A 21,569-nucleotide genomic window follows, 5' to 3' on the forward strand; every position below is an offset into this window, starting at 1 on the left:
ACAGACAGTATGCACAGAAGGATGGTTAAACTGTTGTTTTTTTGGAGGGGAGGGAGGGAGGGAGGGAGGGGGTAAACAACAATAAAATGCCATGAAGAAAAGACAAAACCTACTGGTACTTCTGGTTCCTTTTTTTGTCAAATTTTATTTAGAGTAGGAAAAAAAGTCCGGTCACTGACATGTTATTGCAGTGTTGCATACTTACTCAATCACACCTTTTTTCAAAATGCTGTAGACTTATTACTCATTAAGGCCAATAGTGGGTATTTTCATAGCTTTTACAGAAATAGTGGCTGCTTCTGGGGCAGCTCTGTCCTGCCATTTTAAGATCAAACAACAAACATGAAGTAACTTCAAAATGCAGCAACTCAACTCAGCCAAGATTTCGATAACTAAAAATAGACAAATGACTGGTTTGATGTCCCACAAACAAATAATGATGCCATAATTGTAGTAAAGTACAGTAAGATAGCACTGACATACATCTGCTGTATGATCCTGTTGGGTTGCATAGTCGGTTTCGTTCACTAATCAGCTGTAAAGACTCATTTCTGCACCAGCTTGAAATTTTAAATTGGACCCTGAGTTTTTTTTTTCTCTCTTTTCTGTTTTTGTTTTAATGTCCACTGATTTTATAGCTGTTTACTCTGGTCCTGAGCTCTTCTCGGCCCTTTAGCTTCATTTTGAAGAGTAGTTTGACATTTTGGGAAATACTCCTTTTTTCACTTTCTTGCTGAGAATTAGATGAGAAGACTGGTATCAATCAAACGTGACCTCAGCCCAACAATAGATGCCTTCAGTCTTCTAGAAATAATAAAATGTTTGTTAGGAGTCTGGCATGCGCCGTCAGTAGCTGCCAGCTTTATTCTGCCTCTGATTGGCTAGTACTCTACGTTACGTTACGTTACGTTACGTTACGTTACGTTACGTTACGTTAGATTACGTTACGTCCAGCAAAGAAGTAGAGCGGAGCGGCGCAGCCTCAAGAAATATTGGATATAAACGCTGGTTTTGCTCCGAACAAACATTGTACAATATGCACAAAGCTGTGACATCTCTGAACTGCTGTTGAACATACAAACGACATACGTTTTTTTGTTTGTTTGTTTTTTTGAAGTTTTGACGTTACGACCGTTATTTAACTGAACGACGGAACGGTGCTAGGGTCACAACAAGGACTAGCTAGCCTGATTGTGTCCAAAGTGGGGGAAAAATGTTACTAACTGACATGCTGTATCTTGATTATTTAATACGTACACCAACATACATGTATAAAAACAACAATTTTTAGTTTTAGAGGTAGTTAACTGCTGCTGGAACTATTTCAAACAACAGTTATCAATCCGCCCGCCATTTTCTGCGCAGCATCTCCTCTGGTTGCCTAGCAACCTCATGGTGACAGGCAATCACTGCGCCCAGATGTTGTTCGCCAAGAAATAGTTCCAGCGCTCCCTGTAAAACCTCAAATTGTAATTTTTATGTTCCTTCTTTTTTTCCTGCCTTTTGTGTAAACAAACACGGTACAGCATAATACTTAGTAATTAAGAAGTGTATTTTTGTGCTTTGTAGCTTTCCCCCCCTGCTTCTAGTCTTTATGCTAAGCTAGGACAATCACCTCCCGCCTTTATTGATTCTCTCATCCAATTCTCAGAAAGAAAACAAATATGCATATTTCCCAAAATGTCGTACTATTCTCTTAAGACACGAGACAGTTATGAGGAAGCTTTGACTAAACTGATCAAAATCTGGGCCAATAGTACAGTTCAGCAAACAGGACGTGTTGTTTTAAGTCTCAGAACTGGAAAAATGAAGGGGCAACAAAAGTTTTTGCTACAAATTACTACAAAAAAAATGTGTGAAGCATTTGTAAAAGAAATAAACAAAGTGCAGCTGTTACTGTGAGTTTGTTTTTTGGGAGGGGAGGTCAGATTTTAAACAGCGTTGTGTGTATGTTGACAGAAATGATCAAGTGTTCATGAGGGGCTACGAGGGTAAAAAAAAAAAAAAAAAACCCCAGATGAGCTCAAGAAACAGCTCTGAGAAGAGAGACAAACGGACAAAGACAATGGATGTAAAAGTTTGGTTCAGCTTCATTCAAATATACATCTTAACTTCCACCCGCACACACACGCATACATACATACAGTCTTCCAAATATGCCAGAAACCAACAACAACACCAAAAAAAAAAAAAAAAATCCCACACAATTTAAAAAAATAGCGAAAAATTCTTTGTACACTTACACATAACTATTGGTAACATGTTCCCGAACTCTGACGTACGACATTCACTCCCAAACATAAGGTTGTAAGCATCAAGCTACAGTGAGTGCTTTTATAAAAACGCATGATCACAGTAGTTCAAATAAAATGGCTCCGTTCTTTGAATAAATAAACAGTTGTGACAAAACGACCTTCATAAACAAACAATCAGTGCAGGACTTCCACATCTTTTAAATTCATCATTTTAAAAACAAAAACAAACAAACAAAAAAAAAACCTCTAAAAAGTCAACTACAGCAGCTGTTTTGCTCCCAGCTTCGAAATAAATAAAATCGGGATTTACAAAACTTCTCCTGAATCCACACACACACACTCGCGCACACACACTCGCACACACACACACGCGCAGCCCATTACCTCACCTGCTGCACCGCATTAGTGACATTAGAGTGAAAGGTGAGCCAACAAGAATCCTCCTTGTAAAAACCACAGGAAAAGAACCTTAAAAGATGTTTACAAACTCTTCTTACAGTAAAACACAGACTCCCCCCTAATTTTTTTATAAGCTTAAAAATCCAAGATTTCGCTTGGATACACAACCCCCGCCTCCCCGAAAGCGTCTCGCTTCAGTTGTCCGAAGATATTTCCACTGGTGCTCTTTGACTCCACTTCCCTGACTCAGCAGAAGAGTTGAAACATTTCTAATATACTGCAGTGAGGTGGTAGTTTGATTTTGTGTGTGTGTGGGGGGGAGTTTGGCAGTCAGAGGAGGGAAAAAAAAAAAAAGGTGGGTACCGTTTTTGAAATGTTTCAGCGAGACCGGCGGGGGCGGTGTAACCGAGAGTCAGAGCGGGGACAGCGATACTACGAAGAGAGCACTCAAGATGTTCTTTTTTTTTGTTTTTTGTTTTTTTCCTCTCAGGTGGGAAAGGAGGAGACAGACGAGGAGGGAAAAGAAGAGATAGTTCTCCCAGAATTCATTGTGGCTGGTTGTGGGAGGACGATAGGAAGGGTTTTTACAGAAAAAGAGAGACAAAGGGAGGTCACTAAAGGAGGAGAAAAAAGGAGGAGGGAAGGTGAGCAGCAATTTGATTAGAGATTTGTTTTGTCTCTCATCATCTACTTTACAGAAGTTTTTTTTTTTTTTTTTTTTCTCCTTTCCTCCTGGTGAGCCGCTTCAGAACTTCTTAGGGCCCCAGGCGGATGCTTGTTTCGGGGCAACGCCTGTCCCGAACGTGGGGAAATCCTCCGCGCTGCTCATGTCAGGAGCCTGGAACAAGCAGATACAAAGAGGTTGATACACCACAGTGATGACAGGAAAGGAAAGAGTTAAATGATGAATATACAAAATATGAAATGTATCCTTCTCAAAGTGATCAAGATTAGCTGTCACTCATAATTTATACACGCTGAAAAAAGTGTAAGATGAAAAACTGCAGGTCCCACCTTGTTCCCTGCTGCGTTCCAGGGGGCGTCCCGTACCACGAAGCCTTTAGCCGGACCCCCGCTGCCGTCATCCAGTCCTCCCGCTCCTCCTCCCCCTCCACCGTAACGTGACGGAGGTTTCATGTACGCCGCCAAGGTCTCGGTCTCTGTCACGCTGAGCATCTGAGAGAGGTGGAGAGAGAAAAAAACGGATCTTGAAACAGGCTCCTTCTGTTCTGCTGCTCGCTGAGGTGTTTATTGTCTGTAAATGTTTGGTGGGTCAGTGTCCGGTTTTCATCTTTTGGACATCACAAGTGCGAATTGCATCAGTTTTTTCTTTTAAAAGGACGACTCCACCTGCGTTCCTTTCCGGGTTTTGCCGCAGCGCTGAGTCTGAGTGTGTGAGGTGTTTATAAATGCGCCGGACGGAGCGGAGGGACAGACAGCTGCTGAGTGCCGGCAGCTCTGGAAGAGAGAGCCGGAGCTTCGGGACGAATAACACCCGTGAGTCAGACCGGATTCTGCTTTGATCCGGAGCCGTTTACTGGCAGGAGGAGAGCTCAGAGTTTATTTTTTTTAAACTTTGAGCAGCAGTAACAGTGAGTGCTCCATCTGTTTGTCTGTTAGTACATTTAGCAGAACAGCAGCAACAGTGAGTGCTGGCTTGGCCGGCTAGGAGGCTTATATTGGTTTATTTTGGTTTATATGTAGCAACGTCTTTATGCAGAAACCTACGTCAGGGCACATGGAAAAAGTTTTTAGAAAGGCTTAGGAAAATTGCATTTTGATACTAAAATATACGTACTTCAGCCAAAATTTGAATTTTTGGATTTGAATACATGTGGAACACTACTGTGAAACTACAGAATGATATAAAAACCTCAAAAAGTCAAAAAATAACGTACGCGCCCTTTAATAAAAAGTATCCTAGAACATGTAAGGTACCACTGGGTAACATAAACCTAACTTAAAAATAACACAATATGGCATTCCTGGCATGACACGTCGCAAAAGTGCCACAAGCCTAAAAGTAAACAGAGACAGCCTTCGGTTCAAGAGGTATTAAAAGGTATTATAATAAAATATAATGAGAAAAGAAAGGTGTAAAATAATAATAATAATAATAAGATAGAAACATATTCAAGAAAATATCTGCCTGAATAACCAGTAAATATGTGTTTCATCCATATTTCAATTTTAAGTTTTCATTTTGCCTGGATCTGAATGTTTTTGTTTAATTTTGCACAGGAGGATTTACAATAACATGAACATGTAAATTAGAATGTAACATCCAATGCGATCCAATTCAACAGTTCAGCAATTAAATCTTCCTCCTGAAGCTTAGAGTGTTCGGTATTTGTTGTGACTGTGTCAGAGACGTGTTGATTTAAATGTGTGATAAACACTGAGGGTGAATTTAGTGTTGCTACACTATTAATCTTATTGTTTCCCTGTAAAAAAAAAAAAAGCAGATCTACATCACTGTGAACTCACATATTCTTCCTCCAGGTTGAGCAGGTGGTCGATGGCGTTGTCAACCGTCTCAGGGAGGCCCATCACTGTCACTTTGTCGGGCTCATCAGAGCCCGGCTGAGGGAACCGGATATCCACCTGAACAAGATGTGAACAAGACATGAACAGGTTAAAAAACAACAAAAACAGAACAACAGAAACAAAAATTTTCTCCTCCGTCATCGCTAGCGTCCCGTCTAACCTTGAACTCCTCCATCAGCTTGCGGATGGCTTTGCCGCGGGCGCCGATGATGCGAGCGTGGGTCCTCGGGTCCAGGTGAACGTCCTGGCTCACCATCTCCTGCAGCTCGGCCACCAGCTGCTGGATGGCCTGACGCGCCTCCTCCACGTTACGCTCGTACCCCGAGATCACGATCAGATCCTGGGAGGAGGAGAAGGTGAGGATGGAAAGACGGAGAGTGAACCCGAAGGTTAGAAAGTAGGAAACAATCGGAGGATCGGAGGAAGTCAAATACGGAAGATAAAACATGTGCCGTTTCATTTTCATCCCACATCAGCTACTAAAACGGCATCAATTTAAAAGTGAACACACACCTGCTGCTCGTCTCCTTTGTCGGGGAACTGGATGCTGACGTCGTGGTCTTTTCTGATCTGAGAGATGACGGCTCCCTTGCGGCCGATGATCTTGGGATGAAACTTCGGATCTACGGACATGGTTACCTTGAAGCTACGCAGAGCCTGAGAGGAGACGGAGCAGCGAGGTTCAGCGAGATCTCAAATATCTTCAACGTATAGCCATATCACATTGCATATGATCTGTATATTCACAATTTATAGATGTTGCACATGCAAGAGGAAGTATCCTGTGTATTTAGTCTTTTAGTTTAGATCTCCATAGCGACTAACAACAAGCACAACAGTAGAAGAAGCTTTAATTCTGGTGTTGGCAACTTATCAACTACTAAGGAGAAAGAGGAGCTGTGATGTCCAACAACACAGTTATAATGATAAGATTGAGATGCTGGAGACTTGCTGAGACAAGATATTTTATTTCATAACTAAATGTGCATGCGTGTACCCTGTCCTCCTGCTCGGCCTGCAGTTCTTTGACCCTCTCCAGCAGACCCTGCTTGGCTCGCTCCACGTTGGCTGCCAGGCCCGTCACCTTGATCACATCCAGCTGTTTCTCTGGCTGTGGCACCCAGATGTTCACCTGCACGTGCCAAACCACCAAAATTTTAAGAAAAACTCCTTCTTTTCACTCCTTTTTCACTGTACCAATCAAAAACATTATAATAATATCTAAGATTGTCAGAACTGATGAGTAAAAAGGTTGTATTCTTGTACTCGAGGCCATTTTGACCTGCATTATGAAATGTCACTCGGCCAGCAGATGGCACCAGAGAGCCACAAAACGTCAGCTAACCTCGTACTCCTCCATCATCTTCCTGATTCCACTTCCCTTCTGACCAATGATGTAGCGATGCAGCTCATAAGACACCTCCACGTCCTCCGTTATGGGCACCAACGCCTGGAGGAGGAGGAGGAGGCAGAGACAGAATGAGTGGAGGAGGAGGAGATGAAGAGTGACAGAGATGACGGGAGACAGAAAAAAAAAAAAAGCGTATTCAAAATTAAATGTTCCAAATAAAGAGTAAACAGAAGTAGAACTGCGCCTACCAGCAGGGCGGCTTTAGCCAGTTCACACTTCTCTGCTCGCCCAGAGATGGTGATGGTGTCACATTTGCGGGGGACAAACTCCGCCTCTGGACTGACTTCTCCGTTCTCCTGTGGTGAAGCCTCCTGGCCTGTAATATTACAAAAAAAAAATGTACTGAAACACCTCTTTTGTCTTGTCTGTTTCCTATGTAAACACATCATTTTGGGTACAATTACAATTTCTATAACCGAGGCTGGATTTGGATTAAAATATTATCTATTAGCAGTTGACATAAACCTGCTAAACTCACTGACAAGATAAACTTGGGCGCTAATTTCTACTCTTCTAGAGGAATTTGTTTGTGCTCTTATTGTGGTAAATAGATAGATGCAGGTACGCTTCTCTTGTGTTTTGCGTTTCTGACCTGCGGCGCTGTCGTCTCTCTCTGGGAACTTGATTTGGACCTCGTGCTCCCTGGTGATGTACTGGATGCGGCAACCTTTAGGCCCCATGATGGCACGGTGGTGTCGCTGAGGGATCGCCACCTCCACGCTCACCTGGGACTCCTGCGAGAGAGAGGGGAGGAGGAGAGGAGGCAGCTGGGTAACACTTAACAACACAACACTTAATGTTCTTGCTCGTATGGAAAATTTTAAATGTAGCCGGTACTGACGGCATTTCTGGGACCTTCAGATTAATTTAATTCTAATAATTTGATTTAGCTTCAGTGTGAACACAGATATTGATCCGTTCAGGTGCCTGAGGTCGTTTCTCTCTGGATGAAACTCATCTCAGCAAAAACACATTTTCTTATGACACATATTTGACTCTGAGTTTGTTAAATGGGTTTTTTTTTTTTACCAGGTCCTCGATGATCTCCTGGATGCGTTTCTTTGCAGCCTCCACGCAGTCCTTGGCTCCCTTCAGAGTCACCCGCTGGCTGTTGGCTCCCGTACGAGGGAAGCTCACGGCCACGCCGCCGTACTCCTCGGCCAACTCGCGGAGCACCTGGCCTCTCCGGCACACGAAGTGGCGGTGGTGGCGGACGTCCACTACCATGCTGTCCTCCACCACGTCGTCCTGGAGAGGGAGACGGCAGAAAAGTAGTGAGAGGAGAATATTTGAGCTGAGAAAGAGGATATTTAAGGATATGAGAGGCATGAAAGCCACTTTATTTCTGCTGTCAGGTCTCTACTTTTTTTTTCTTCAAATGAGGAGGTAATTACCAAGTTTTTGACCAGGCTTTCCAGCTCCTTCTGGGCCTGACGGACAGCTTCTTCTTTCCCTACGATGGTGATCAGCTCCTGCTCTGTGTCATCCGGTGACGGGAAGATGATGCGAGCTCCCGTTTTGTCCCGTACACGGCGAATATTGGCCCCGCCACGACCGATCAGGAATTTATGGTACTCTGGCTTTGCCTGCAGCTCAGCTGTGAAGTTGTTGACTTGCTGAAAAGGGCAGGAAGGAGGAAAGAGGACAGGAAAGACTTTTAAGTAATTGGCTTCAGCTTCCCTTTTTCTTTAAAGTAACGTCCTTCTTCTCATCCTCATCTTTATTAACTCTTAAATCCATCCTTGGTTACCAATCTTCAAACCTTTCTTTCCCCACTCCCACAAACCTTTTCTTCAGCCAGCTGCAGCAGCTGTTTCTTGGCCTTCTCAACCTCACCGGCGGGTCCTCTGATGGTGACCTTGTCCGAGCCGGAGCCCTCAGAGGGGAAATGGATGTGGACGCCGCCACAGTCTTCCATAACGGAGCGAACGAGGCAGCCCTTAGAGCCGATCAGAGAGTTGTGCAGCTTGGCTGGGATGGTGACCTCCGTCTCCTTAATGTTGGCCTGGAGGGATGAAGACAGAGGAGGTTTGTAATTTTTGGTTCTATCAGAATCAAACTGAGAGGGTTCATTCTTCAGTCACTAAAAAAATCTGACACTAAAAAAAATATTGGTTCCACTGATTAGGTTTTTTTAAGCTTTTCACCGCTTTTTGCAGTCATCCTCAGCAGACGGAGTTTGCTCGGTTGTCATGGAGATAGCTAAGTGTTCATCACATGACCGAAGTATGGGACTTGATAACGGCCACATGATAACAACTGAACTGTTTCATACTTATCATAGTATCTCTATCCACCGAGGAAGACCATGGAATACTGTTCAAAACTCCAGAAAAAACCTAATAAGTGGACCTTGAGTTAAAATGATGTCATCAAGATAAAACATCAGGTAAATTAAGCATAAAATAAAGAGTAAACATTTAAAAAGACAGCATCATGTCCATTTGCATTTTGCTGCTGAATGTCTCAATATTTTTCCATCACATCTGTTGTTTTAATTAAATTTTTTGGGGCAAATAAGGTGAAGTGAAAAATCTAGTTAATTTTTTTTTATCTTCTCAGCAACTTTAAGCACCAAAAAAGAAAAAAAAGACAAAACCATCTCTCACCAGTTCTCTCTGGATGGCGAGGATTCGATCTCTGGCTGCCTCACAGTTGCTCTTCTTGCCTGTGATGACGATCATCTCGGAGTTACTGTTCTCTGTCGGCAGGTCGATCTTAGTGTTGGTCTCTTCACGGATCTGGTGGCGTAAACAACATCTGTTATTTTCTGTCTTTATCATAAAGTAACATTTGTTCTGACGACAATATCTTAGAGCTGCCACGGTAACTATGAGGATTGTCTTTGATATAGAGTCATCCAAAATCTTTCAAGTGTCTTTTTCTCACATTTTCAAAGTATTCTTAAAGGCCTCACCTTTTTGATGTTGGCGCCGCCCTTACCGATGATGTTTTTGTGAAACTGCTTGAAGATGGGAACGGAGAGCGAGAAGCTGTTCTCAATCTGCAGAAAAAAAAAAGGGAAAGAGACGCTGTGAAGTCCACGATAATCATGTGTGAGACAGACAGAGATGATGAAAGACAGCAGCGGTGGGTCATACCAGGTCAGCAATGATTTTCTGGAGGAACTTGGCACATTTCTCCACCTCGTTCTTCGGCCCTCTCAGCTGGACTATGTCACTCTTCTGCGCCGGGTCGGGAAAATTGATAATAACCTGGAGATTTATCAGATAATAATTCAGTTAGAACTGAATCAAAACTAATTATTTTACAATGATGAAGGGGTGAGATATGTTACAGTGAGGGTCAGGGGAGAACATTTATCCACCTCGGGGAACTTGTCTCGAACTTCTTTGATCTTTTCTCCCTTCTGGCCAATGATTGTCCGATGGAACTTCTGCTCCACGATCAGGTCTTTGGTGCGCTCATTTTCCTGGAAGCAGGGGAAAAAAAGTGTAAATGTAAGTGATAACAGGCCGTTCTGTAGTCTGTGTAAAGAGCTTTTTTTGGCTTACACCAACCAGCAGAATGATTGAATGAACCAACCAAAACTTTGACCCCATTCTCACCATTCTCTGGACCATCTCGATGAGTTCTCTGCGAGCCAGCTGGACTCCCTTGGGGTCCCCCTCGATCCGGACGAGGCCGCTTCGCTCCGAGTCCTGGGGGATTCTTACTGACACTTTGTACTGCTCCTTGATCCGATTGACTGGTGGGGAGGGTGGACGGAGAAGAATGGATTGCATTTTCAAAGCTTTGTCACTGTTTTTCACCCAAAAACATTTTGAGGATTGAACATTAACCATCTGCAGGCTTGAAAGTGGCTCTAAAAAGTTAAAAAAGTAGGTTTTTCATGGTGCAGACTGGCTGTGGTGACCTTGCACTCAGACAGTTAAAAAGAAATCTAATATCGACCAGCTTCATGATGGAAAATAAAAGTATCAAAATGTTCTTAGAAACTTGCCAAACCACCCCTGGATCAAATCAAATTCTTTGATTTTTTTTTTTACAGCTACACTTACAAGTTAAATTGCTTTAAACATTTTTGGAGCACAGAATTTGATGCAGGGTCTCTGAACTGACTGTCCACCGCTCTATCACCGGACTACAGTCTGATACAGAAGAATGCATTTGGTAGATGTTTCCTCTAATCTCTCTAATACCATGCATTCAAACTCTTAACCACAGCAGAGTTTTTTTCTGTTGAGATCAGCAAAACCGAAGCCTACTCACTGTTGGCTCCGTTCTTTCCGATGAGGTGTCTGTGGAAACGCTGGTCTATGATGACTTCAGTGTAGTCCATCCTCACCAGCTGGACACAGAGGGGACAAAGAGGGATGTTAGACTGATACATTTGTCAGTATGAATGTAAACATGGAGCCTGGAGAAAACATCAATCCCACATATTACATTAATGACCGGATACAGTCTAATCTGTATCTCTTCTGTGTCTCTCTCAGCTTTTCAAGTGTATTTATTAACAGAGAAACAACATTTCTACATTTAATTCTTACTGTTATTACGGCATCAGTTCATTTCAATTTCAATTCTTGAAATATAATAAGTTGTATGTCAACAGAAAATATGTTGATGAGAAATGTGTCCTATTAACAAGCTTCCTGTCTCTACACTGTCAAATAAAAGCAAAAAGCCTGACAAAAATAATCTGTGAGACTGTATTTGTTTGTTATCATGACATCTTCACCATATTAACAAAAGTATGATGATGTAACAGCTACATTGAAACTCAGCTCATATGTACTGACCAGGTCCTTGATGATCTCTTGTATCTGGGCCTGAGCCTGCTCCACCTCCTCTGTCGGCCCCTCCAGACTGATGCGCTCCTCGCCGTCCGTAAACTCTATGTGAACCTACACAAACACACACACCGATGAATCAGAACCAATCAAAGAGCCACCTCTCCTGTCCCACCTTGTTATGATTCTCCTCATTATCAAAGCACACCTCAAGTCCTCTGCTGTGCGGTTCTGTTTTACAAGACACAAGATCCGACGCGCTGCTACTGCGATACACCCTTTATCCTACATGCTCAAAATATTTTTTTATCATATTGCAGGAGCAGGACTGCAGGATTTGTGTTGCATTTTATCTCCTGGTTTCTAACTCAGCCCCCCTAGTGCTGCTATTCCTCCCCCTCCTCTCTTCTTCTCCTCTTACCCGTGGCAGCTGCTGCGTGATCCGCCCGATGTTCTGTCCTTTCTTGCCGATGATGAAGCGATGCAGCCAGGCCGGAGCGGTCACCTCCACCACCATCACGCTCTTAGCCTGCAAAGCGACAAAAAGTTTTAATCCGCAAACTATGATAGAGGCTTGAAAATATTAAAGACATTGTTTGACACTCTCCCTCACCTTGGCGTAGACCTGTGTGAGCGCCGGTCCCAGCTTGTCGGGCTCCCCCCTGAGGATGATGGTCTCTGAGCCCGAGTCCAGAGGAGGCATCTCCACAGACACCCCCGTGGTCTCCAGGATCTCCTGCAAAGTGTTGCCTTTCGGGCCTATGATGTACTTGTGCTGCGACTTCTTCACCTCCACAGAGATGGTGGTGGTCTTCCTCTTCTGCGGGGGGTAGAAAAAGTAGACGATTAGAAGTGACGAGTGGCACGGAGAGGACATCCACGGTAAGAGGGAGGAAGCGGGGGAAATTGAGGAGCGTCGTGAGGGATGGACGGGGACGCAACAGGAGACAGAAAGAGGGATGAAAGACAGGAAACAGGAAGGACAGAACAGATTAAGTTGGCGTGAATAGAATGAAAAGGAGGGTCGAGCGACAGAAAGACATGAGGAAATAATTGGAAAGAGGTGAGCAGCGAGAGAAAAGAAAGTGATTGAGAAGGAAAACAAGAGAGGAAAATAATACATTTGTTTTTGCCTCTCATGCATATGCACTAAATGACATTAGCATTCTCATCCTGTTGTTCTCTGGTGAAATCCAATTTTCTCTCCGCATTATCTCCGGCTTGCCTATCACCAGCGATCATCTGGTACACACACTTCCTCTCCAGGTTATATCCATCCATCTTTTATAGTTTCTTGTGTGTGGTAGATACTGACACCAACTAAAATAAAAATAAAAGGCTCCTACTGACAACTCAACATTATCACATACCGTGTGATGCATCATCACATATTATTTGTGTGTGAAACGGTAACTTAAACATTTCTATCATAGATGAAGCTTTAGATCCAGAAAGCAGAGTAAACAAGTGATCAAAGAGAGAGAGTCCGTGGTAAAACCAGAGTACCACAAATTTAATATCTGCACTGGATTGTACAACCGGAGACGTTGTGGGCGCCCAAACGTTGCCTGAATGTCTAAAATGCAAATCCAAATCTGGCAGACAAAATGCTGCAGTAAATTACTGGATGAGCGACTTAAATCCCGAGTAAACAAAGAAGAATGGAGGGTAGGAATGTAAACAAACACGTAAGACTCAAGTCTTTGTGGTTCTTGCTCTGCTTTTTTGTACGCTCTTTTTTTTGCTTTTTGCTTTGAACTTTTGATGAAAAGGGCAAATCTTTCAGCATCATTACATCAAATGATTTTTTTAGGGCTTACTAAAGGGGATGTATCATGCATGTTTTCTATATTTATACTCTGGGGCTCTACTGGAATATATTTGCATGATTTACAGTTCAAAAAACTCCTTATTTATATCTTTATGCCCCTCAGTTCAGCCTCTGTCTGAAACAGGCCGTTTTAGCTCCTGTCTCTTTAAGGCTCCCGTCCCTATAAGCCCACTCTGTTCTGATTGGTCAGCTCCAGGAAGCTGCCCCTCCGCAGACTTCCGGCAACTCAGGAAGCTTAATAAACAAACAGTAGTAGCGGGATTTAACTTCTTTTTCTCGTTCTTTGCTCAAATATGCGAGTGGGCAAAGTGAACAACCTGTGGAACAACCTTAGCGACAAAGGTTACAGACGCCAACAATCTGACATCATCAAGAGGAGGAAACAGAGGTAACTTTGCAAACAAAGCGTTCAGAGCAGGTTGGATTGTGGCCATTGCAAAACAACAGAAATAATACATAACAGCAAATGGACCGTTACCCTAGTGGATGACAGAGAAACCCTGATAATAATACCACATGAAGGTCATCAGATAGGCTGCACCAAAGTTTCGGGGCCCTGACTGCAAATGTTTTATCATCTTTGACTTCCTTCTCTATTCAGACGACAGAAATAAGCTGTATCTGGATTAAAGACTCCTGTTGTGCATATAGAGATAAAAGCCCTGTTTCTGAAGCGGAGGCAGAGCCATTAATCATTTTAAAAGTAATCAGTTAAACATTACAAATCGTTTCTAAACTCATGAAAGCTGGCGGAAGTCGGTTAGAACAAGGTTATATGATCTCTGCCTTTGTTTTCCTCTGATTGAGCCTTCTTAGAAATCGGTCTTGAATGAACGCACCTTGTCGTCGTAGATGGCTCGGATGCGGTTGAGCGCCAGGGCTACGGCCTCTTTCTCCCCGGTGATGACGATCTCGTCCTTGGGCAGGCTGGGCGGAGGGATGCTGATGCGGGCGCCCGTCTCCTGGCTCAGCTCCTGCACCAACCGGTTGTGGGCGCCGGCGATGAAGGGGTGGAAGGCCTTCTCCAGGGACAGACGCTCCACCGCACGCTTGTCCTGGTAAGTCAGCGAAAGTGAGAAGGAAGTCGATCAAACGATAGGATGTGTATATATATATTTATATATTTACACCAAAATATACCCCCCTCAGCTTACCTGTTCAGCAGAGATCAGCAGGATCTCATGGCGAGCCTTCTCGATGCCCTCCTTGGTGCCGGTGATGCGGATGTTGGCGCTGGGGTCGTCGGGACGTGGAATTGCGATCTTTGTAGCCGTCTTCAGCTCCAGCTCCTGCAGCTTCTCACCGTTCTTACCGATGACAAAGCGATGGTGCTCCTTGGGGATGGCGACCGTAGCGGAGGCCTGGGTAAGCAGGAGGAAGTTGTGGGGAGAAAAAGTTAAGATTCGCACTGAAAACTGGCAGTAAATCATTGAATCACGGCACGTTATCTTGCCTGGACTGATGTGATTAGCATTAAAAAGATCTCTCTTAGGAGTTCAGGTTCAGACATTTTCATAAAAATCCACAATCGTTGGTGTTGAAGCCTCAGTTTCCACATTTGTATGATATTAGTGACAGGAATATTAAGTTTTCTAGTTTCTCACATGTCTTGTTTACCGAGGACAGTAATTGGATCGAACTCGACAGCAACAAAGAAATATGTGAGGTTTTACTTCTATTCCTACTCAGTAAGTAAAATAAACAACAAAACAAAAGGTGTTCGACCTTGCGAAGAGGACAAAGTGTTTTTCTGCACTATTGTATCAATAACTGCAGCTCAGCTAAACAGGTGGACCTCAGTGCACCAACTGAAGTGGAAATCAGCATGTTTGCTGCTGAAGCCCATGAAAGCCACCCTTGGGAGCTGACGGTCACCTTTCAGCTCAACATTTTGTCCCAAACCAGCCTGCCTGCACAGATAAGATTTTTCTATCTAAATATACTTGTTTATCTCCTAAATATGACCACTGTAATTTCATTTTGCTGGGATGGAAAAAACAGCAAACACAGTAAAAAAAGTAACAAATTGTCACAATAAAACTGGTTAATCTAAAAAGCTGAAGTGATGACGATGTTCTTTTCTTCTTCCTATTTAGAAAGAAGAAGGAGACCAGACTTTTAAAGCCTGTGAACAGATGTATAATGTCTTCTGTGGCTCTGGAAAGAGCTCCAAAATTAGAAAAATTAACCCTGATGATGTCATAATGATGTCATGAGGGTTATCTCTGCCTGGGCTTTTAACAGGAAGCCTGCGTTACAAACTGGAGATGTGAGATTTGAAAGATGTGGAAATTTAGGAGGCAGGGGAGGAAGACAATATTAAGTTGCATTATGGGTATTGTTTTGTCCAGTGTTTTTGGAGCTTGACCCATACCAGGTAGTAAAACTATACTTTTGACTATTCTGAAAAAAGAAATCTGTCTCTCGAGAGTTCCCCAACCTTATGGAAGTGCAATATTAAATAAAACTGGAGTAACCTTTTAAAAATATCTCCGGTGAGGTTACAAAATTCATAAACCTTCAAAATACAAATTATTCAACACCAGCTCATGCTGTGCTTGAACCAATAAAACCTCATACAATGTGTTCAATGACGATACAAAAAGGGCATGTTCGCCGTAGCAAAATGTCAAACCAAAATAACGAGGCACTATTTTCCATTTTATGTTTTAGATTTGAGATTATAACAAGATGTACTGTACTTCATTTTGTCTGTTTAAACTTTCTCCATAGTTTCAATGTTAAACAACTTCAGTGAGTTTACCTGCGTCTGCAGGCGAGCTACGATTTCCTTGCGAGCCTTCATGACAGAGTCCAGTTTGCCAGTGACCATGATGGACAGGCCCTGGTCTTTCGCCAGGGACAGCTCGATGTGGGCTCCCGTTCGCTGCATGATGTCCAAGCACACCTTGGCCTCCTCGCCCTCCCCGAACTGGCTGTTGTCCTTGTAGCGACGTTCCTCCAGGGGCACGTGGAACACCTGCGGACAGACGAAGTGAGAAGGGTGCCGCGGCAAAACTGGCTTGTGGCAAAATTCAGTTACGATCAGAAAAATACTCCATCTCAAGAGGAGATATCTGAGCATTATTTGTGTGTTTACATTTTTAATAGATGAAACAGTAGTAGCTGTCAAGTCAAAATCAGAAACCGAGTGTTGACAATATAAACTGTCTTCTATAGGTGTGTGTATACTTGCGGGAGTGTCTGTTTGCATGTGTAGTCGGTGGCTGACTGACCTGGGTGATGACAGAAGCTTTGATGGGCCTGATCTTGCTCCCCCACGCTGGAGCCGGCTCCCCGGCCTTCTCCCCTGGTGCCCCCTTCTCCGGCAGCGGAGGGAAGGCCTCCAGGTAGGTGGGGATGTAGGCCTCGTCCTCCGGGACGCAGCCTGCACCGGAGAGAGATGACAGAGACGACAAAAGGTAAGGATGAACGGAGGGAGAAAAACAGTATGCATGTGTGGAAGGATAGAGGAGCAGCTGGCGAGTGTATTAAGAGGAGACATAAATCAGAAATTGTAACCGTACTGCACAAAAAGGCACGTAGGGGAAATTCTTTATCTGATCTCTTGGGCTAATAGGCAGCTTATTTGCTTGGGGTAGTGGGATGAAAACCTTATCAACAGAGATAAAAACGGCCATTACCTGTAATCTCCTGGTCCTTGAGGCCACTGCGATGCTCTGCAAAGCTCTCCGGGGTCAACACAGCCACTGAGCTCATGGTTCAAGACTTATTCCGCTATTCCACTAAAGACAAGGAAAAGATGGAGTGCGAAGAAACACACGATAAATAAAACCCTCCAGTCTTAGAGGAGGATATTAGCTTTTGTATCTGCATAAAACCCATCACATAACTTGATGATACACCCGCAAAGAGCCATTAGAAATACATAAAGCCCATTTCAAAGCGCGTCTCTACCATTGTTCCTCTTCCCTCCCTCGACTGCACCGTCGTATATTCTCCAGGACTGCTTTCCCAGAAGGACGGAGCCGCCTCTGTGGCATTGCTACAATGCACCGACGCCGCGCGCTCCACCTGAGCTGCTCCAATTAACACTTTGCAAGTCTCAGACAAACACAAGGTGCCATAAAGCCTCGGGGACAGGGTTATCACAAGTCATACGCTAGACAGAGCAGTCCCGGACTAAAAACAACCGCTGCTCACATTCCTTGTGATACAGAATCACAGGATCTTTTCTGCTTACATTGTAACAGCGGGACTTCCCCCCATGTTGTGTTTAAAATGGAAATCCGAAGAAAAACAAAACCTGCAAAACCTCAAACTGCTCCTCTGACTCTGCACGTTACATCGACTTCGTATACATGAACGCTGTCTTGTGATTTAGGGAGGATATTGCGGGTTTTTTGGCTACTAACTGCCGGCGTCGCAATTAAATTGAAATAATTTTCAAGAGGCTTATAAAACTTTGTTCTCACATTAACTGTTAATAAAAACAAATCAGCTTTTGTCTATTACATCTCTTACTCGGTTGATCTTTTGACAATCAACATGTTTTTATTCACTGGCATGCAAATCCATCCCCTCGCTGTGCGACGCTTCTGGCTGAGCACAACAGTGACTTTCTGTTATTATCTAATATCTGTGAAATGTTCCGGTAGGATCGCTTCTCCTGAAATGTTACTTTGTGCTCTCAGTGCCTGTTCACACATCATAAGTGCCATGTGAAATCTGCATGTGAGACACTGCCTAACCCTCCCTCCTCCCCTCCCCTTCTTAAAAGCCTAGAAAAAAGGCACAAGATGCATGTTTTGGATTAAGAAGCGAGCCATGTGGGAAATATAGAAGTATACAGTGCCGCTGTGAAGGAACAGATCTAGCAGAAGCAGCTTAGTCTTAACTACATTGTGTAAAGTGAGCTCAGGCTTACCTGCAAAAGGTCAATTGCCAGAGAGTCCGTCCAGTTAGCGGCTACCGTAGGCGCTTCAGTGTGAGTGTGTTTTTCAGCTCCTGGGTGTAAAGGATAAGGACAAAAAAAAAAAAAAGACTGAACACTATAGATCAAAAAGCTATACAGCACGGATGCTGGGTTAATACTGTAAACACCCACACTGCACTGCACCTTATACTGTCTGGATCCGATTCTCTCTCTTCCTTTTTTTTTTCCCCTCCCCTCTCCACATCTCCTCTGCCCATTGTCCCTCCTTCACACAATTTCAACAGCCCAGGCCACTTGTACTTAGTAATCATAAAACATAATGCCTCTTGCTTTTTCCTCTCTCTAGCGTGCAACTTCAGCCCCCGATGTCTCATATTGGTTTCACAGTGGGAATATTACAAACCTACAGCAGCCGGTCGGTTTGTTTTGTCATTACGAGGCTCACGCTGCGCAGCTGAAGATTGTTCACTTTGTTTTAAATTCTAGCAAAAGATCACAAAGATGCTGAATATGCCAAATATGACGTTTGGGGAAATGTGTCTAAAATGATGCATGGAACATTTAGAATATTTCCATCTGATGAAACAGTGCAGCTGTAAATAACTAAGATGTTTTCAGTTGGAATATTTCACTCAATATAAATATCATCTCATCCAATGAACAATTATAATATATAGTATAGTATATGTATATTACTGTCATGATTTTAACAACCTTTAAATATACTTAAGAAAACTATATGTTGAAGGTAATGGTGAAGGTATTTAACTAATTATATTTATTTAAGTACTGTATATAAACACAGGTTTTGTTCACTACATTTCAGAGGCAAATATTAGACACATTAATACATCAGTAATAATGACTAAAATTATAATGTAATCTAACATTGACTGAGGTAATTCTCCCACAAAAGTACCTTTAATACTTTAAGTGCATTTTGCTGATAATACTTTGGTACCATTTCAAATACATTATACTGCTGCTATTATTACTTAAAGTCTCCCTCCACTCAAAAATATGTTTTTCTTCTTGTTCCATCAGTCGGATGTTTGAGCTTCACTGTGCAGAATGAAATACGTGCACAGTTTGACGCTTGAAGTTTGTTTTCACATTCATCCGCTGAAAATGGAAAGTTTCTCTGTGCTCACTGAAAGTCTGATTTTAAGGGGCGGGCCTACAAGCGTGATTTGTGACATCACAACTAGTTTGGAGCAAATCATGGTCCAAATTCAACTTCCACGTATGACTGTCGCAATAATCGCAATATTGCAATACTATAGACAAGCAAATCGCAGTGGATGGCAAGCAACCACCACAACCTGCGCTAAGTATTGAATGTTTGGCTGCTTCCCCGGTCCAGTCCAGCAGCTCTTAAACTCTCCCGGGTCACCGTGAGGACTAACAGGCTGCCATTTAACCTCTGAGGTAAAGTAGTTGTCCACCAATCATACAGTCTAAAGGTGCATCCAGCCAAACTCCATTCATAAATCCCGGGATTAAGGGGACTCGGCTGTAGGCCAATGTTGTTTGCTGCCACAACATGATTTGTTTTCTGTGTTCGTCAGGTACTGCTGCTCCATTCGGCTGACACACGATCGGGCTGACATATCTTGATTTTCACAACAAAAAAAAAAGAAAAGGAAAAAAACAGGTGCAAATATCCGATAGATCTCATACCGCACCGCTGTTGAGCCACCTTGGGGAAATTCCTTCACCACAACAACCCAACTTACACAAGTAAGATGTGGAAACTTGAAGCCACCCGTGCACAAACACTAAGAACTGACTTTACAGTAAAGTAGGAGACAATTTGTGTTCTGCAGTTACATTTCTGAAATTAAATATATATGAATATTCATAATTCACTTTTCTGCAAATTTAGTTTATTGAAAACATGAGATAGAGAGGTACAGGGGTCAGATATATATATAAAGCTACACATTTTGTTCTTGTTCCTCACTTACAGTGCATCTTATCTATGTACTGTACCAAAAGGCTAATGACGGGGGCAATAGCAATTGCAAATAAAGGAAGTGACAGCAGGAAACCCTGCCTTGTCCCTCTACTTTTTGAAGCTGTCTAGAACAGGTAGTTTTAGTGCAAACTGAAGAAACTGGGGCTGTGTATATTAATCTGATCCAATGCATGTCATTTTTAGGGTTTTTAACAAGATAATTAAACTTTTTTGTGGAAAAACATATCAGACACAAATTGTTATTGTGTGTATTTAATATATACATCTTAAAACAATGTCTGGAGGGAAATCCTTAAATAATGCATCTGAATCCTTCTTCCACTGCCGGCTAAGGGGTTAAATAACTAAATGGCGTTATTATTATCCCATTGTGGAGCATCACCTGCTAACTTAATGTGGACAACCACATGGACTGATACATTGAAAAGCGAGAAAGAAAGCAAGAAAGACAGAAACAAAGAGCACTTGGCTCATAGCAACGCAGATGGATGCTAACCTGGCAGCGACTGTGGCCATTAAAACGGCCGTGTTACCGATCCAGCTACACGGCTAAGTTAACCTCTGCTAGCGGCGTGCCCCGACCTCAGCCGGGGATGATTAGGCGCAAGGACTTTCTGATAATCGGCTAAAAAAAAACAAGCCAGGCGGACAGATAACCAGCTCCAGCTCGCTAGCTCCGGGATGCTAACCTTGCTAACCCCGGCTGCCTCTCGTTAAAAGGCGGACTGGTTTTATCGCTACCATACCAAAAGTCTGACTTCATCCACCGTGTTCACATTTAAATAAAAAAGAAGATTGAAATATATCCAGAAATCCTACCTTACAGAGAGAAAGTGTAGCCGAGGGTGTGTGTTTGACAGGTGATGGTGTAAACACAGATGTGATTGGTCTAGGAGCATTTCCTCTGCCGGCGGAGCGATACGCGCATGCACTACGACTCACCGAGTATAACGCCAATTTGCCGCAGTATCTTTGCGCGACAGGAGCATCCAAGTTAAATAGATCCGCGTGATGTTAATATCTCTCTACTCGCTCTGCTGTTAACTTCAGCTGTTAAAGACTCAAATGCAGTGTCCTAGCTGGTAATGGATAACTGATCGAATATCTCACAGTGTCAGCCCTTGTAACGTCTCACGTCAAACTGACCGGGTCTACTTCTCATTCATAAGGGCCTGTTTTATGCTCCACAGTCATCAGCACACATCACACTTATCTTAAAGTTATATGCAGCCTAGATGTTATAAAAGCCCACTTTAATAAGGAAAATATAAATATATATACAAATGTATGCATAATAAATATTATAATTACTCATGGTGGGTCAAAATGATAGAATAGTATGCCATAATTTTGATTTTCTTGTCAAAATTATTTACAGTACGTCAAAACTTTACAATAGTATGTCATCATTTTGGGTTTCTTGGTCAAAAATATTTAAGTACGTCAAAATTTTACAACAGTATGCCATAATTTTGATTTTCTAAGTCAAAATGA

At 42.9% G+C, this 21,569-nt stretch overlaps 1 protein-coding gene across 1 annotated transcript; it reads right to left on the bottom strand.

The window, feature by feature from the left end:
• Window positions 1-119: 119 nt before the first annotated feature.
• hdlbpb (high density lipoprotein binding protein b) lies at window positions 120-21,032 on the bottom strand. Its single transcript, XM_067580672.1, has 28 exons — window positions 20,895-21,032; window positions 18,089-18,168; window positions 16,845-16,946; window positions 16,437-16,588; window positions 15,965-16,180; window positions 14,355-14,561; window positions 14,040-14,255; window positions 11,983-12,189; window positions 11,791-11,898; window positions 11,379-11,483; window positions 10,846-10,924; window positions 10,182-10,321; window positions 9,941-10,045; window positions 9,714-9,827; window positions 9,530-9,616; window positions 9,222-9,353; window positions 8,399-8,617; window positions 8,007-8,228; window positions 7,642-7,860; window positions 7,205-7,346; window positions 6,801-6,928; window positions 6,547-6,651; window positions 6,199-6,333; window positions 5,715-5,858; window positions 5,362-5,541; window positions 5,142-5,258; window positions 3,669-3,830; window positions 120-3,492 (listed from the first exon to the last, which is right to left on the bottom strand). Exons 3-28 carry the CDS (start codon window positions 16,918-16,920, stop codon window positions 3,400-3,402), a joined length of 3,810 nt encoding a protein of 1,269 aa, XP_067436773.1. The 5' UTR covers window positions 16,921-16,946; window positions 18,089-18,168; window positions 20,895-21,032; the 3' UTR covers window positions 120-3,399.
• Between the last annotated feature and the right edge of the window lie 537 nt (window positions 21,033-21,569).

This window comes from Thunnus thynnus, chromosome 22 (genome assembly GCF_963924715.1).
Source record: "Thunnus thynnus chromosome 22, fThuThy2.1, whole genome shotgun sequence".
Classification (NCBI taxonomy): domain Eukaryota; kingdom Metazoa; phylum Chordata; class Actinopteri; order Scombriformes; family Scombridae; genus Thunnus; species Thunnus thynnus.

What these genes read in the sequence shown, in the direction of transcription:
- hdlbpb (XM_067580672.1), bottom strand. Translation starts at nt 16,920, where the DNA reads ATGAGCTCAGTGGCTGTGTTGACCCCGGAGAGCTTTGCAGAGCATCGC. An exon ending in TGGCTAAAGCCGCCCTGCTG is followed by an intron (nt 6,652 to 6,800) that starts GTAGGCGCAGTT and finishes CTCCTCCTCCAG; the next exon opens with GCGTTGGTGCCCATAACGGA. An exon ending in TCAACCTGGAGGAAGAATAT is followed by an intron (nt 3,831 to 5,141) that starts GTGAGTTCACAG and finishes CACCTCTCTCAG; the next exon opens with ATGCTCAGCGTGACAGAGAC.